This window comes from Solea solea, chromosome 16, assembly GCF_958295425.1.
Source record: "Solea solea chromosome 16, fSolSol10.1, whole genome shotgun sequence".
Classification (NCBI taxonomy): Eukaryota; Metazoa; Chordata; class Actinopteri; order Pleuronectiformes; family Soleidae; genus Solea; species Solea solea.
The window spans coordinates 21,310,078-21,328,052 of NC_081149.1; the positions used below are offsets into that span (position 1 = coordinate 21,310,078).

The following is a 17,975-nucleotide window of genomic DNA, read 5'->3' on the forward strand; positions in this document are numbered from 1 at the left end:
AGCAGTAAAAGATGGATGTTTTTTTCTTAGCCTTGGGATAAGCCTTTTATATGTACTTTAGTCAGGGGCCTAACTTTATGGAGGGTTAGGGTTAGGGCTGCCATCTTGCAGCCAGCAAACCAGCCAGAGCATAAACTGTGCTGTGGCGCAGCAAGGCGAGGCGAGGCAAGTAGAGCCAGTGGAAATACGCCAATAGTTTTATATTTTGAAGCAAAAGTTTACAACAAATGAAGGTGAATGACATTCTTTCTGATGTGTGAAGGCCACTGTAGTTCCCTGACACATTTGAAAAATGCGTTGTTCCAGTGTGGTGTTTCACCATTAGATGTCACTAATTCTTACGCACTGTACTTTTTTATAAAAAAGGAAAAGCATTTTTTTTCTTTCTTTGAGTCATTCATATGATTTGTTAGTTTGGCAGGTATTCATCTTAAAAACAGTAAAAATGTATTAAAAATGGTCAAGTTGTGTTTGTAGGATTGTAGGATGTTTTTCAGCACCTGCATGAAATCAAGGTTTTAATAGTTTTTGACTCGCCGCATCCATTAAACTTTTTTTTAATAAACAGTTTTAATGTCCATTTGTAATTCACAGTGAGTGTGGGTATATATTTATGCCGTATATTAATTTTCTGTAAAATGTACTGTGAGTCAACATTTCCATCTATTGTTTTTCTCTTTTCTTTCACTCTACATCTTTCAACCTATTTCAATAACTCATACATCAAAAACGTTTGGCTCGTTCAGGCAGCACCAGCCTAAGGCATAAGTAAACTAAGCGCCTGCTTGGTGCTCCCAATAGTGTGTGGGATGAAAAACATTTTAACAGTGTTTATCGTAGGTTATTTGGTTTTATTTTGTAGTTGAAGAATGCACATTTATTGCACATTTGTGCATCTGCTCCAAGTTTTAAAAACCAAGGCTTTTAAACTGGTGTACTAATTTGCAGCAAATGCAATTACTGCTGTTGTATTTTGTTACCTATCCTAGGTGTTGGGAGGGGGCCCTCAACCAAATCAAATTCAGCTTAGGACCCCATAAAGGCTATCCAAGCCTTATCGTTAGAATCATTTCTTGCTGGTTTAACACGTTTTGATATATTTAACTTCTTTTGCAACTTTTCTCTTATTGGAAATGAATTGATGACAGAACATAGGCAGGGAAGTTAGATCATCAAATAAAGTTCACACACACACACACACACACACACACACACACATTCAACATACTTGAGGGGACATTGCATTGACTTGCATTGCATTAATTTCCTGGAGACTTACTCTAACCTTAAACACAATTACTACTACTACTGGCCTAATCCTAACCCTGAGCCTAACCTTACGCTAGCCCTAACCACAACCTAACCTTAAAACATATCTTCACCTTAAAATGTGGCAATTTACGTTATAGGGACTTGCTTTTTTGTCCCCAAAAGGAAGACAAGTCACCATAATGTGTAAACAGGTTTAGGTCCCCACGACATTAGAAATATCCTGGATAGACACACGCGGTTATTGTATGTTCTGGAAACCTGAGTTAACATCTCTATTGTTTCTGAGTGACACAGCATGTTGACTGGCTGTCCCACGGTAATCACGAGGTGTCGTGACGTGGAGCCTGTGACGTTTCAGGGGCATCCCCGCAGGGTTGTCGGTCAGCTCAGGCAGCAGCAGCAGAGCAACCACACAGGAGGAGCAACACGGATCCAAAACATGGCTTTAAATAGGAACCATTCGCAGAACGGCGGCGTTTTGATAAACGGCGGGGAGAGGTGTGTGTTTGTGTCACGTCTGTATCTCCTAACCCACTGTCGTCTCTCTCCTTTTGGGCTTGTTTACCATCTACTTTTCACTGCGTAGTCAACACAATGCTATCAAACCGTTAGCATCCCTTTAGCTGGCCCACTGGCTCACCACAGAATAATGAATCTATCTGTGACACTGTTGACACCTTTGCTTGCCCTCGTAGACTTTTCTAGGCAACTCAACATGTTTTGATTTCTCTTTTAAATATGTCTGTGTGTATTTCCACGAGCTACTTTAGACCTTTCTCATATCTTGACAGCGGGTTTATGCAAGAAGGCTAACTTGTTAGCCGACTATCAAAACAGGAAGTAGCTGCTGAAAACCGTTATCGTCAAAGGCGGCTTAGCTAGTTTATGTAATGCGGTAGCGCTTTGTCAGAAACATATTATTTTGTTGTATTACGGAACTTTAGCTTCACAATTACACAAGTGAATGTACACAATCTTACAGTATGTTGTTTATAATACTCCCTATGTTGTTTCTTCACCCAGTGTTGTCAGAGAATGTAAGAATGTGGAGCTGTCATTCAGTGATGTCACGTCCAAGACAGACCTGCTGAAGGGGACCAAGAAGGGCATAGTTTACCTCACACCATACAGGGTAAAAACACTGCTCCACAAAAAATACTACATATTATTCAGTACTAGTTTCTAAAGTTGACAGTATTCGTATTCTTATGTATCTTATTATGCAAATGAAATGCCCTTTGCGGATCAATCAATAAAGTAGACAAATCTTAATCAGATGATCTTTTGTCTCTTCCATCATGTGCTGGTTTAGATGGTGTTTGTGTCCAGTAATACAAAAGATATCCTGGGTTCAGCTATGTTTCCCTATTACCTGATGAAGGGCTGCAGTATTGAGCAGCCAGTCTTTGGAGCTAACTTCATCAAAGGGACTGTTTCAGCTGAACCTAGTGGTAAGTGGCTCTTGTTTTTTCTTATGATTTGTTTTGGTGTGTTTGTATAGCCGATGCTTTAGACACCCGTGCAGCCGATGGCTGGTTATTTATTTGTTAATAAAATAACTGCTTAATTGTGTCATAACAAATGATATGCAAAGATTAGAAAGACAAAACTCCAGTGTGTAACTTCTGTATTGCTACCCCGTCTAGTTTCTGTAAGGACAACTCTCAGTCCATATACAGTTCTCTTTCAACATTTGTTTTGTTATCGTACAACCTCACTCATTATTCAGAGAACAGGTGCTAATTCCGTCACAAATCGTTAGCTGCTGTCTTGCTTAACTACTGTAGCTGTTATTTTCCCTCTGTCATGCATCTCTCTGTGTCACCACATACAAGAAAACAAAGCACTGTTGTACTGAGAAACACGGAGAGAGTCATGTGGAGCTGATAAATCAGCATTCAGCAAGGACAGACAGACAGACAGACAGATGTTACTTGAATCAACAGAGTGAAATATTGTGACACTGCCTTTTTCTGTTTCCTCTTTACCTTTTTGTTTATTACACCACCGTTTTCTAGCAGTGGGAATCAGTAATGTTTCACTGCTACTGTCTTCTTCTAATATTAGTTTCCTGTGGGCTGTACACTGAGAAGTGTGATGCTGCCCTCCACAGTTCAAAGTTTTTAATCACGGTCCGAAACTCCCAATCTGCTGCTCAAAGTATTTTACACAGTTCCTTATTATTCTGTCTTAACTATTGCAGCACCTGCATCTAGGGTTTCAACTAACTGAGCATCACTTGCATTGAATGCATGCCCTCTCTGTATTGGCCTAGGTGCATATCTTTTGAATAATGCAAATCCTCAAGCAAATATTTTTGCTTCTGCTGACTGTCACAGCAATGCATAGCTTTGTGGGTTTTTTTTAATTTGTATTTTTTTTGTTTTTATAAATCTGATTTATTTTTTACTTTCTCATCAGGTGGCTGGGAAGGCCAGGCCCATTTCAAGATGTCATTCCCTAGTGGAGGAGCCATTGAATTGGGACAGCATCTCTTCAAACTGGCTACAAATGGTCTGAACGCTTTCTTTGCTTCATTACCGTACACATCATTTATGTTGCTAAATGCTGGCTAAATAATATTTTCTCCCGCGGTGTTCCAGCTTCTCGTGCCGGTCCTCCTCAGAATGGTGTGGCTTCACATGGATATCCTTCACCCGGTGTGATGAGTGGCTATGGTCCGCCTCCACCTGCTCCTAATGGCTACGCCTATTCACAGGCTCCGCAGCATAATGGATTCTACCAGGGGCCACCTCCACCTGCTCCTGGCAACATGGGCTACCCCTACCCACCAGCCGCTGCAGGTACATAATTCAGTGGTTTTTGATGCCATTTATATGCTAGATTCTTCTTTTAAGTTTGTAAATGTATTTTTCTAAAGTTATCTTTAAAAAAAATATATCTCCAATATACTTTAAAGGTTTTCTTAGGTTATATAGCTTTTATGTTATACTGCTTTGCATGTATATGTATGGGGATTTTTTTTTGTATGTATGCAGTTTTTTAATTAATCCTCTTGTTTTCTGTGTTCCAGGAATGTACCCCGCCAGTTATAACTACATGGCCCCACCCCCACCATATCCAGGGCCACCCCAAAATTGGACTGCACCCCCCCAAAACTGGACGGCAGCGGCACCACCACCACCTCCAGGTCTGTTTCTCTCCCTCTGTGTCCCCTCATTCTCTTCCTTTTGTATTCTTTCTTTTTTTTTTTCAAGCTTGTGTATTTCAGTGTAAAGTCTCACTCTGCATAAGACCCAAGTCAGGTATACAGCTGAAATATCATTGTAGCTTGCCTCTGAGCATCCTTGGGATGTGCCACTAGATTTGTCTCAGAGTTTTTGGAGCTGTCAGTTGTTGCGCTTCACATGTCTAATACTTTGTTCCACGCATCAGTTCCTTTCATTGTTTTGGGAGCTGCAGCATCTCTTCCCAAATATGTTCATCACTCATGAAAGTCCTTTTTTCTTTTTCTTTCGGTCTCTGTCATGTCTCATTTTATGCACAGGTAACTCCAAGGCGGCTGAGGCAGCAGGCAGCGCATATTACAATCCCAGTAATCCACACAATGTCTACATGCCAGCGGTGAGATGCTCTACTTGTCTTCTCTTCAGTTACAGTTGTGTGACAGTGAAAAGAAATCTCCTTAATTGGTTTTATGTAATGTTTTTTCTTCACACAGGAGCGGCCTCCACCATATGCACCGTACCCAGAATCTCCTAACAAGAAAAACAACTGAGGCTGAGGCATCATTACATACATGACTCTCCTTTCCTCCTTTGTATATTTTAAATAAATAAATGCATATACACACACATATGTATGTATACAGTATATATATATATGTGTATATATATATGTGTATATGTGTATATATGTATACACATATATATTTAAAATCAAGGACGTAATGTTGATGGATACGCACTCAAAATTTAGAATACAGAAAAGAAAAAGCAAGTAATGGAGGTCTCAATTATGTATTATTAAGTCATAATTAATTTTTTCATGATCATTTGGTACTGGAAAAGCTTTCATCATGATAACATCTTTTCAATGCAGTTTATTCCATATACTTAAGGTCATTTAAAATGATTGATAATGTAAATCTCTCGCTTTTCAGAGCCTTATCATCAGTAACCTTCACAGTGATAGGATTAATTTTATTTCTGTCTAGGTCTCTAGTACGTGGATAAGGGCACAGAAACCGTATTAAGAGCCGAGAGGAGGAGTTAGTGTGGGGAATGTATTTTTTAAGACAGATTTACTACCAAAACATTTTTGTAGCAATTGACTTGATTGTAATTGCAGATCGTTTAGATATTAGCAACTCCTATGATAAACAGTGAACTATTTTTGCAGTATCATTGCAAGTTCTGTGTGTGTGTTTCATATACAGATATCCACTAAGTATTTGTTGTCTGTATATAAAAGCAGACCTGGGTTTGAAAAGTGTTTATAATACAGAAGTTGACTAATTCTCATAGATAATATTTCCTTCATATATGACTAGTGTGATCCTGTTTTACAAGTAATTCCTGTTTGTCTGACCCATGTTACGGTTCTATATATATATATATATATATATATATATATATATATATATATATATCCAATGTTTTTGAATTGCGATGTTTGTGCAATATTTTAACACACTATAAGGTCAAAGGTGAGTTCCATGATTGACAGGTTGACTTCTATTGTATTCATGTATGCAAAGCTAAGCTGAAACCACAGCTCTGCTGTTTGAGTAATTACACAGATGTGAGGTGACAGGGCCACAACAATATAACGTGGGTGTTTCTCATGAGTGTTTCTTTTGCTGTTCATCACTTTACACCTGTTTTGAAGGACTATTTGCACATAGTGTTAGAGGAGTATTTTTCATTTTCACTGAGTTTTAGTTGTCTTGAATTGATCTATTCTCGGTATATTCATCTCTTTTGCAGTTCTAATTCCTTTTGCTGAATTTTGTCTGCGAGTTCAAATCTAATATGTCATTTATTAAATTTCACAAACCTGAATCTGTCACGTGTCATCCGTCATTGGTTTAAACACATGAATATTTAACCTGTTTATTCATATTGTCATTGCATCGTTATTCAAGGATCATTCTGTTTTTTGCATAACTTTAGGTTACTGGCATTTATATTTCCAGTTAAAGGATTCGATGGGACTGATGGAGATGTTTTATGACAAACTACATTTTGTGTATCTGACACCTTTTTCATAAAGAAGAAATAAGACAGGTGGACATAAGTAATAGCATTTATTATTATGAAACTATCATACCAGCACATTATATTCACGCTTGATTACAGAAAACCACACTGTACAGTTGTATCACATAATACACTTCCAAGAGAGTCTGAATAAATAAAGATGGCATTGTCATGCACTAGAACACAATATTCACTACACACAAAAGGCTTTCTTGACCAACAATAACACAGATTGGAACAACACTGAAAGCTAGCTGATGTTTTATACTCACAGCTGTTAACCCAGTAACTCATTAAGACTAGTTCTACTTTATGGCTCAACTCCAGGTTCTTCCAGTTCCTTATGTAGGAAAAGGACATGTGCTTTTTTTTACTACCATGTATCTAAAGTTAATTCTGTACAATTTTATTGTGTAAGATGTGCAAAGCCTTAGTATTTGACCTAGTTGCACCTCACTCAGACTATGTCCTTGGTTTTATCTGTAATGATGCCATCCCTCTACCTGCCCTCAAGACCATAGGTCAACAAAGTCATGCCACTGACCTTGGGAAGCGTTGCTCGCCCTCTATAAGACTATCAATGTGAATATGCCTCTTATCATTTGGAAAACCTACTGTTTGTTAACCCCTTTGTACCAGTGTGTTATGCATTATCATTCCTTTTTTGTATTCCACATTTATTATCATGAGTGCTGCTACTGATTATTTCTGGTTGAGCAGGTTGAGGGCTGTTCAACAGTGAATTAATATTTGCTTTTGCATTTCTGCATTTCTGTTTTGTTTTTCATTTTTTAAAAATCAATTTATACGTTGATTTCTGTTCATCCACAGGAAGCTTGCTGTTTGCAGTGAGTGGGAGTTTAGTGTTAACCTTCCCTCATGTGTTTGGGCACAGCGAGTGGGAGTTGCATATTTTTGCATATGATTAAGTCAACTGAACACTTTTTGTTTATGATTCGATTTTGTAGAGATTGTGTTTATCCTTGTCTTTAGAAGGCTGGTAGGCGGTCTACCACACAGTTAAGAGATTAAACAAATACGATCCTTGAATGGATTTTTATCACAGAAACATCATTGGTGTTGTCCTTATCTCCTGTTTCCAGTCTGCATGCTTTAATTTGACAATTTCTTGGTTACTTGTTTTCTCACTGGCAGATTGTGGCCAGGCAAATGGAGGCTGTATCTAGAGGCTGTAGCTTTGCCATGAACCCAGTGAGGTAACGTTCAAACCGATGTGCTTACATCACCTTGAATGACTACTTGTGAGAGCTGGTTTTCATTAAGGGCTCAGGTAGCCTTGGATATATAGATTCTGTCTCAAGAATAGCTGACAGGCTTGTTGCATGCTTTTTATTTACTACCTGATTGGCCGTGTGTTCCTAGGGGTGTTAAAGGTGATTACGTGGTCCTGGTAATATCAGCCATGTGACCCGTGTCTATCAGGGTAAATCTCTCCCTGGCAGGCAGTCAGATTTGGCACCACAAACAGTTGTGCCAAAGTTGCCATGCACGCTTCCTCCTCCTCCACCAGCAGCAGCAGCAGCAGCTGCAACATGGCAGCAGTGACTATGATGTAATCTTTTCAGTATTCAAAGGGTCGAGTTTCTCTCTGGACATAGCGGCACAGCAGTCATAGGAACGCCACCAGTTTCCAGAGTTGTTGCAACTGTCTGGTAATCCAAAGATAGTTTGAGAGGTCGAGTTATCAAATGAATGACATGAGGTCCATTCATGAGGTCACACTGAGCAGTAAAAACATACCATTACCATAAAATAACTGTTTATTACCGACCAGGTGATGTTTTGGCGAATTGTGTGATTATTTTCCCCGAATGGATGAGCTGCCTCACTGTGAATAAACCTTAAAGGTTCAGTTTATAAAAATGTGTGACATCTAACGTTACTTCAGGGAACTACTGTGGTCTTCAAAAATCTGAAAGCCTGTCATTCTCTTGCATTTGTGTAGAAGTGTCACCTGGTTGGTAATTAAGAAAACTCTTTATTACCAATCTGCAACCGCGAGTGTGCAGATATTTTTCATTTCTGTTGAGCTTGCCCAGCACTCAGTGTCAGCTAAAGTTGGATGTGCATTACTATGCACACTTTTACTGATTTACATAAACTGCACAGCGCTGTTGTTAATGAGATCAGTAAAAACCTGTCAAAATATCCATAACTGTGAGGAAAAACCTATGGTCTGAGTGACGTCGAAATAGACAGATGTTACTGTACATGGTTATAACTGGGGATCCATCATTATCTGTAGTAGCTTAGAATGGATAGAGGTTTTCACTCTGGCAAGAGGAAGGGGACATGTTCACCTGGACGCTCTTTAAATGTCAAAACTTTGACGACACGGTGTTGAGTGTGGATGGAAACATGGCATCATTCACTGTGAAGACTGTAGCAGATGTCATCGTGTCCTAGTGATCAAAGATCCATTGTTCTTCAGGAGAGATGGGCGATCAGTAGGGACTTAATCTATCCTTAGAGTGATAGATCAGTGTGGTTGTATGAGGGACTGACTCACAGTCAATGATGACTTTGCCCTCACAGAGATGATCAGATGGCTGCTGGTAGGAACACCAGATAAAATCGACATTTGCATAAGTCTACAGTATCTTCTGAATATATTTGCTATGTTATCCCACAATAAGAACACTGAACACACTCCTGCACCTGAGGCCACGAACAAAATGAGTTGTTTGGTAAAACGGGAGCTTCTGGACTCCTGCTGCCTCGTTTGTTAAGTTTGTGTCATTGAGGTAAATGTGAAAGTAGGATTTCACACCAAAGTCACAAAATAACAAATCTGAATTTACTGGTGAGACGACAGTAAAACAGCTGATTTCAACCAACCAGACTTTATTTATATAGCACCTTTCATACGAGGCAATGCAACTCAAAGTGCTCCTCAAACAAAAAATGACCCCCCCACTCACCAGACACTAAAATATAAAAATGGATAAATAAAAAAAATCTATGTTTAAAATCATAAAATAAATCTAAAAGTTCAAATAAATAAATATAGCTCAGGTTAAAAAGATAGGTCTTTAAAAATATTAAAGGATTTCTTATGGACTTTGGTGCAGGGAGTGAGCAGTTTACAGTGCAGAGCAAACGACTATCACTATGTGTCAGGTTCTCATACAACCACACTTTAAATAACCTGAATGATCCCCTGAAGAAGAAACAAAGACATGTTACAAGTCATTTGTATAAAAATACTCAGCAAGTTATTTGTTTTGATTTACACCTGTAAGCCAGTGTTAGCAGCATACCAAGGTAATAAAAGGCAACATCTTTGCCTGATCTTAGACAATGAAATTCGGCCATGGTGCCACGCAAAGTCTCCACATGAAATACATGAGACATTGATAACTGCATTCCCCCCTTTTAACACTACATTTGTTTCAAATGTGAAGATCACTGATTGAGCTTCAGTTAGAAAACAAAAGTAAAAGAAAAGAAACGCAATAAAGTGGATACAACTGCACCAATGATGAATCCTCAATAACGTCAGTGTGGCATCTATACAGTATATGTGACAAGTAAAAGATTAGATGGGTGAAGGCAACATGGGTAATGTCTGTCTGTGTGTGTGTGTCTGTGTGTGTGTGTGTGTGTGTGTGTGTGTGTGCGCGGTCAAAGGTCATGTCACCATATTGCTCTGTCCAATCAAATACTGCTAGAGCTAAAGGAGTGAGAGGGTGGTTGGTGTAAGGCTGAACGAGGAATTCAGCACGAGCACTGACTGCAATCTGGCGGCTCCTACGGCTCTTCCTGTAGAAACCAGACCTCGTTGCGGCGTCCGTAAGGCTTGAACGGTGGGTCGAAGCAACAGCAGAAGTACTGCTTGCGCTGAAAGGGGGCCGTCTCACCCAGGATGCGCGTTAAACGCAAGGCCTCTGCCCGGTACTCGCTCTCCCCAGCAAATCCTCCAAACTGACTGTGAACACACACGCACACACACCAGATCAAAATGTCATGAATAATTGTTAGTTTTAAGGAGAGAATTGTGTGATTTGTTCTTCCTCGATTGGATGAGCTGCCTCACTGTAACTAAACCTTAAAGGTTCAGTTTGTAAAAAATGTGGGACATCTAACAGTGAGACTGCAGATTGTATTTCATTTTTTATTGACAGAAAAAATAATTTTCTATACACACTACCACTATGTTTCTACACCAGCCAGAGCGAGTGGCCACTGTCGCTCCCTGACATGCTTGAAAAAGCGAGTGAGTGGAATAGTCCTCCATTTGTTTTAATCTGCAGCCCCCACCATTAGATTTCACTAATTCTTACACACTGGACCATGAAATGTACATTGATATGTAAAATGACATGCAGCAGCGGCGAGGTCAAGGTACATTAGCCCCTGGAGCAGCTCCAGCATTATCATGCTGCAAGAAATTATCCGTGCATTCGTGGGTCATGTGTGGATCATTGATTGACGATTGTTATGGCACATACAGAGCATAGACGGTCATGCCAGGCCGCTCCTCAATCCTGATCGCACTGTCGGTTGGAGTCGGCGGGCTTTGCTGGTACATGGTGGGGATGCGGATGCCGGCGACCAGCCTGCGCGAAAGAACGCCGTCGTTCCGCGGGTACACTGTGACGATCAAGGGAGTTGCTGTACCCATGGCCTCACCTTAGAGGACGATATGCGAGACAGAGAATTAGTTTCAAACTGTGGATATAAAGAGAAGCAGAGCGACTCAGTTATCCTCCTGAAAAGCAGACGACTCAGACCTAAAGGTCACAGTATGTGTGATTTTAGTGGCGAGTGCATAATATCATTATGCAAATGTCAACACTGATCGCTTTAATCCAGACTGCTGCAAAACAGGCCATGCAAATCCCTCCATATATAAATACCAAACGGATTAAATAATGATTTTGCAGGCCTTTTAGTTGCCTGGTGTTATTTTTGTCTGTTGACCTAAAGAGGGCAAAACCAATAAAAGCCACGTAATAAACTTCATCAGAAACAAACATATTTACATTTTTGATTAAATAAATCCATGAAAAACACTAGAAATATGAATAATCATGTAAAAAAATAAATAAAAATATTTAAATTAGCAGCTTCTGCTGACGCCTGCATATTTACATGTGTATGTTCATTAATATGCTCTCTCCCTTAAATAAACACAGAATAATTGGAATCTATTTATAAGATCTATTAATGTAGTTTTTCTGCTTTCACTTCCCAAACATCTCTCAGTTTTCCATTTAAATCCAGGTTCATGTTTTTTCTTTGTCAGTTACTTTAAAATGAGTCTTTTTTGCACACAACCACACCAATTAGTGATAGTGAATTTGTCCTCTGCATTCATCCATGGGGGGTTGAGTGCCTTGCTTAGGGGTTGTTGTGATTGTGATTAATTTACCTTGTTGATTGTCTCCACCAATGTACATGAGCAGCTTCTTCACCAGTTCGCCTGTCACTTGGTCAAAAGAGCGTCCTTCAGAGGAGACGGCAGCGTATTTGGAGGCATCATATCGCCGCACCTCGAAGCTCACGCCTTCCTATAGGGTAGGAAGGGAAATCGGGGGTGTGGCTTTCAGGCATCTGTAGGCCAAACACTGCTAGAGTATCTTATGTCATGTACATAAATACACAATGACACAATGCATTTACCACATGCACCCTGAGCACAAATCACACATGGACACCGTTGTCATCTTCTTGGGGATGAGGTTAAGCTCAGCAGTGATTCATCTGTGACACACTGATGCTGACAATCTGCTCCTGAGGACGAAAGCCCTGGACATTGTTCACACTTGACAGGTTCAGCGTGTGTGTGTGTGTGTGTGTGTCCTACCTTTGTGAGGCCATTTGAACCTTTTTTGAGGTTGTCCTCACTACTATAAAGAGCTTTTTGAGGTTTAAGAGTTAGAATTGGGTTAAAACTGATAGGCATTCCGTTGTGTGGACTAAAGGTTAAAGTTTTTACCACTTCAAGTAAAGAATAAACTTAAACTCATTATGACGCTGCTGTGTTTGTTTAATTTACATTCTATACAGAGTTGGATTACATTTGGCTTATTTTTTTTTTAAATGTATTTTATTTTTTCAGATCTTTTACTTGACAGAAACACAGTAAAGAGCAGCATAAAGCTTTTATTTTCTTTCAAGGACATGACTTTGACGTCGACTTTTTGTCAATTTTATTATTATTTCTTTACAATCCCAACCTCCTCTGTTGTTGTGGGAATGAGACATGATGATCAAATAACACATTTATCTCTGGAAATTAGTAAAATACTGTATATTCTTTTGGTGAAGCTGCTCTTTAAGGTTAGAGGAAGGGAATGCATTATGTCCACTGAGAAAGCTGCACTTGTAATCAAAACCTGATCCTAATGAGGCAGAACCTCATGTCTGAAGAACTGGTTAAAATTAGGGTTAAGATTTAAATTGTGGTTAGGTTAATGTTAGGGTTGGACATTAACTAGTTATGGTTAAGGTTTGTTTAAAGAGTCTAAATGAATTTAAGTCAATGAGAAGAATAGCGGTGCAAACCCGTGTGTGCGTGACTGCACACATGTGGGTGTATGAAATCAACATAGGCCAAATAACAGGATGCAGAAGAAACATATTTACATCCCTGTGACATAGTTGTATCTACTGCGTTGCAGGGATCAGTGAGTACAACAGCAAATAATAGGCAAGAGATGTATGGTCTTACATAACTATGCACACACACACACACACACACACACACACACACAAAACAAACGCACCCCCACCCCCTGCTAGTCACACTATATGAATATGATGCCACAGTTGTGCATTAAATATGATTAAGTGACGTTAACGTGGAGCACAGTCACTCAGCTGTGACGATGAGCAACATCTTAAATAGGTTTTAAAAGAATCAGCTTTCAAACACAGCTCCTCACTACACACACACACACACACACACACATATGTATAGCATTATTATAGCATTTCACTGTGTGTGTGTGTGTGTGTATAATGGTTTTGTGCTTTGGAATATAATTACAATTCAATAGACCAGTTTGAAATTGCTGGCTGCTCTAAGATAAATGAATGAATGAATGAATGAAATAATTTTCAACTGCTTTATCCTCCACATGAGGGTTGTGTGGGGAGCTGGAGTCATTTAGCCATTTTCTAAAACCAGCTACTGGGATTTTTTGTGTCTGGTACGATATCCATGACAACCTTTACGATACAGTCATTGACCTCTTAATAATTATTTAGCTGTTAAAAAAGACATTTGTGCAGATGCATTTACCACCAAAATATAACCAGCCATTTAAAAAAAGAATGCTCCAAATGCTAGGCAATTAGAGCATTATTATTTCACATATGTCACATGACAGAGGTGGTGAACATCTCTCTTTACAGCATGTTGCCTGTGTTTAGTGAAGCATTTAGGTAAAAAATTATTTCACTTTTGTCTTTTCCAATATCTGATGCAGTGATTTTGTGATATACAAATCTTATCTCATCCGTAGAAAAGAAGACAACAATGGAAATATGCTCGGGTGTAATTTCCACTGTGTTCCCCAGAGGAAAGTTCAAATCATGCAAATGATTATTTCAAATCATTACTTTTCTGATTCTGTTTATGTCTTAATATCTTCCAACCACTGTATTTGTCACACTTTCATCCACATAATCACACTCCAGTGCAAACCCATGACCTGAGAAACCTGTGTTGAGTGTTCTTGTAATCAGACGCTCAAGTCATAGTCGTTCCTCGGCGCATACAAGATAACACCATGTTATCATGTTGGTCTAACGTGTGGAAGGTGCCCCGGCTCCTGCACAGCAATTATAATGGTTGGCTGCTCTGTGGGACCGTCATTATCATTGTATACGGGTCTGACTTCAGTTAAGTAGTGCAATTAATTTGTCTGTTTAATGTGTCTGGTGATTGTAAGCATATGTGGGCTTTAGCTGCCGCTTATACAGCAATAATTACTCTGTGCCTGAACAACAAAGCACACACAATGTATAATCAACACACTTTCAACACTGTTGAGCTGCCTCGTCATTTAATATTCAGCAAAAAGCAAACGTCTAACATCATTTCACCTGTATATGTATGTGTGTATGCGTTTGTGTGTGTGTGTGTGTGTGTGTGTGTGCATGTCATGTAAGGCAACTGCTCTGTATTTCGTGTCAGTTTTAATTAAGAGTGTAGGGTGTCAGAGTCAGGCGGGTGTAAGACAAGATCAGGTGATGGGATCGGATTTCAATACTGGCTGTTTAAACATCAGTCAAGTCCAGAGATTTGATCAACCTTCAGCTTAGACTGTTCACCACTGGATAATTAACACTTAAAGGGAGCATGGATACTGCACACAGTCTGGACATTATGTCAACCGCGATCCTCTTTCTCCACTTTTAGCGCAAATGTTGACTAAAAGTAAACGTTTTCTTAGACATTTCTGCAGTAAGTGCACATTTATTTCCTTGTGTCTTTAATCCATTTAACAAATAAAGGATTCAAACTGAATAATGTTGATTTGTGGACATACAAGACATTTGAGAACATCCTCATTTTGACGTTTGGGAAACACCGTTTTATAAACCAAACGGCTAATCGATTCATCAAGAAGATAATTGACAGATTATTTATTTATGAAAATAATTGCAGCCCTAATCTGTACACATGCTGCCAGCTTCCCACCTTATCTCTAACCGTAACCATTATCAGTTAATGACTTTAACCTAAACCTAACCACTTCAAATCTTAGCCCTTTAGTCAACCACTTCGTCAGAGCGAGGTTCTGCCTCATTAGAACAAGGTTTTGGTCTCCAAGGTCAGTGTTTATGCTAGGAAATGTCCTAAAATGTCCAGATAATTGACAAATTATCTATTAATGAAAATAATTGCAGCCCTAATCTGTACACATGCTGGCAGCTTCAGCAGTCTTTGAGTTCTGGCATCAGACGTAAGTTGTTGGTACACAGTGCCAGAGCAGATCTACCTGTCTGCGGGTGTGTGCCACTTCTGGTCATTTGATTCCCTGCCTGTTTGGATGTCTGGAAGTCCTTTGTCTCCTTGTGAAAAGTAAGCTGCCATTCAAAGACAGACACACAAACCGTGCCAGTCGTGACATTACATGGCTTGATGCACACTCGCAGTAGTGCACTCTAGGTCATGAGGTCACTGGAGAATAACCTTTAGAATGGTTGTCAGGCATTTCCTTTTACGCGCAAAAACCCCCCCACACATCACTGAGCATAAAGGGATCTGCTCAAAGTGTACACACATTACACATGTTCAAACACGACAAAACACAGAAACATAAGAAGGGGGAGGGGTGCTGACATGGAGAGGGCATGCCCTTCTTCCTCTGTGACGTCAGTTTTCTGTATCATTGTCGTCATCAGTGATGGTCAGTGTATCAGTATACACACACAGGCCATATCTGAGCTCAGTGGTAAACCAAAGACACAGCAGGGTCAGCTGACCTGTTCTTTTTTGGTTCCATTACACGCGTGTGGGCACACACACACACACACACACACATACACGTTTGTGCAGCATTTCATAGGATCCTCATAGACATGCATTCCTCCACCCTAACCTTAACCATCACAACTAAGTGCTTAAGCCTAACCCTAAAACCAAAAAGCCCTTTTAAGGGGTGACAGTATCTGAGGATCAGCCACAATGTCGGCACAAAAATGTCCCAAAAATACCCATACAAGATCACGCACACACAAACTTGTTTTTATATCTTTTATATCTTTGTGAGGAAACATTATAGACATAATCAATTCCCATTCCCCTTAACCTAATCTTAACCGTCACATTGAGTACCTAACTCGTACCCTAAACCCCATTCTAACCATAACCCTAAAACCAGGTCTTTACCCTGAAAAAGCCCTAAACGTTGTGGGGCCCAGACAAAATGTCCCCACAAGGTCAAAATGTCCTCACAAGGATAGGTTTGTACATTTTTTTGGGACCTCACAAAGATATAAATACACACACCCACACACACACACACACACACACACACACACAGACACACACACACACAGACAATGACACATACACAGGCTTAGGTTCATGTTCGGAATTTGCATTAATTTCCATTCATTTGGACACACTAACCAACACCTTATCCCTTACCGTAACCATTATCAGTTAATGACTTTAACCTAAACCTAACCACTTCAAATCTTAGCCCTTCACTCAACCACTTCGTCAGAGCGAGGTTCTGCCTCATTAGAACAAGGTTCTGGTCTCCAAGGTCAGTGTTTATGCCAGAAAATGTCCTGAGAAGGTAACACATGCACAGACAGACAGACAGACAGACATGCATCCACAGACATTATCATAAAGCAGTGACAGTAACATAGAACAGGACAACCTAAACATATAACGGTGCACCGTCTAAATCAGTATACGCCTTAGAGATTGATTGGCAGAGGACCTCTGACTGCTCTGACCTTTGGCCCCACACTGGGGCTCAGCGAGCATCCTTATAGGTCACACCGGCAATTAAGTAGCAGGCTGCCAGTCAAGGTTAAAGAGGAGGTGATAACAACAACAGGCAAACAAAATGATCACAACACAAAGTACTGGGTAAAATAATGCATGCAAACAGAAGGGGAAACATTGTACCTTTGGAGTAAAGCAAGATTTACTGTGCGTAAAGACAGAGGCACATGCGCCAAAAGGCTCATAGGAAGGGACTGCACATGAAACAATGAAGTTGTGTGTGAGTGACAGGTGTCCCATCACTGCTGCTTACCCACCTTTGTCTCACTGCTGAGCAGTTTATATTCAGTCTCCTCGGTGGTTCCGAAGAGCGAATTCTTGAGCATGCCAAACATGTCTCCTCGGCCAGGTCCCCTCGCCTTTCTCCACTCCCTTGGATCGCTTTACTTTTCTGTCGTTTCTTGCTGCCTTTTTGCAGTCAACGTGCACTTTGGACAGCGCGCTTCGTTATGAAGTGCTCCAGCTCCAGGAGAAAGCCTGATAAATAAGATGTCACTCGCAGCAATATCCAGATGCGCACGAAGTCAAAGTCTCCGCAGAGGAAGAATGTGCGCTTGTTCCGCTGAACTCAACAGAGGATGCGTTTTCTCTCTCGTTTTACTGTAGACAGAAATTGGAGATGCTGACTCTTCGCCTCTTTGGAAAGCGAAGAACAGCTCAGCCTCCACACTGACTGCTTGTTTATCTGTCTCCTCCCTCCTCCCCCGCGCGTGTAGTTTTCCCTCCTCGCAGCTTATCACCGCCTTTCACTCATAAAGGTTTCACTTCACCAAAAGTGGGACATCGAGATGACAGCCACATTTTTTTTTCCACGGCTTATTACCCACAGATGGGTTCAGGTTGCACTGACATTAAAAATACATCGAGTTGCATATACTTAAGTCTGAGGTGGATGTGAAGTCACCTGCTCCAAATCTCCCTGAAAAAACCACAGTATCCTTCAGTGTCACACTCACACGCGTCTGTGCCAGTATACAGCA

General features: G+C 40.2%; 2 protein-coding genes across 2 annotated transcripts; one reads left to right on the forward strand and one right to left on the reverse strand.

Annotated features, from left to right (window-relative positions):
* The first annotated feature begins 1,530 nt into the window (after nucleotides 1-1,530).
* wbp2nl (WBP2 N-terminal like) lies at nucleotides 1,531-6,296 on the forward strand. Its single transcript, XM_058653443.1, has 8 exons — nucleotides 1,531-1,770; nucleotides 2,296-2,404; nucleotides 2,585-2,723; nucleotides 3,694-3,786; nucleotides 3,876-4,076; nucleotides 4,307-4,423; nucleotides 4,781-4,857; nucleotides 4,955-6,296. The coding sequence occupies exons 1-8, from the start codon at nucleotides 1,568-1,570 to the stop codon at nucleotides 5,009-5,011; spliced, it is 996 nt and encodes a 331-aa protein (XP_058509426.1). The 5' UTR covers nucleotides 1,531-1,567; the 3' UTR covers nucleotides 5,012-6,296.
* A 3,172-nt stretch (nucleotides 6,297-9,468) lies between these two features.
* LOC131475381 (heme-binding protein 1-like) lies at nucleotides 9,469-17,687 on the reverse strand. Its single transcript, XM_058653462.1, has 4 exons — nucleotides 17,253-17,687; nucleotides 11,890-12,028; nucleotides 10,967-11,147; nucleotides 9,469-10,443 (listed from the first exon to the last, which is right to left on the reverse strand). The coding sequence occupies exons 1-4, from the start codon at nucleotides 17,328-17,330 to the stop codon at nucleotides 10,266-10,268; spliced, it is 576 nt and encodes a 191-aa protein (XP_058509445.1). The 5' UTR covers nucleotides 17,331-17,687; the 3' UTR covers nucleotides 9,469-10,265.
* Nucleotides 17,688-17,975: the final 288 nt, after the last annotated feature.

Coding starts and splice junctions, on each gene's coding strand:
- wbp2nl (XM_058653443.1), top strand. CDS start 1,568: ATGTTGACTGGCTGTCCCACGGTAATCACGAGGTGTCGTGACGTGGAG. Junction 1,771..2,295: donor TTGATAAACGGCGGGGAGAG/GTGTGTGTTTGT, acceptor TTCTTCACCCAG/TGTTGTCAGAGAATGTAAGA. Junction 2,724..3,693: donor TGTTTCAGCTGAACCTAGTG/GTAAGTGGCTCT, acceptor CTTTCTCATCAG/GTGGCTGGGAAGGCCAGGCC.
- LOC131475381 (XM_058653462.1), bottom strand. CDS start 17,330: ATGTTTGGCATGCTCAAGAATTCGCTCTTCGGAACCACCGAGGAGACT. Junction 12,029..17,252: donor TGCTCAGCAGTGAGACAAAG/GTGGGTAAGCAG, acceptor CCTACCCTATAG/GAAGGCGTGAGCTTCGAGGT. Junction 11,148..11,889: donor TGGTGGAGACAATCAACAAG/GTAAATTAATCA, acceptor TCGTCCTCTAAG/GTGAGGCCATGGGTACAGCA.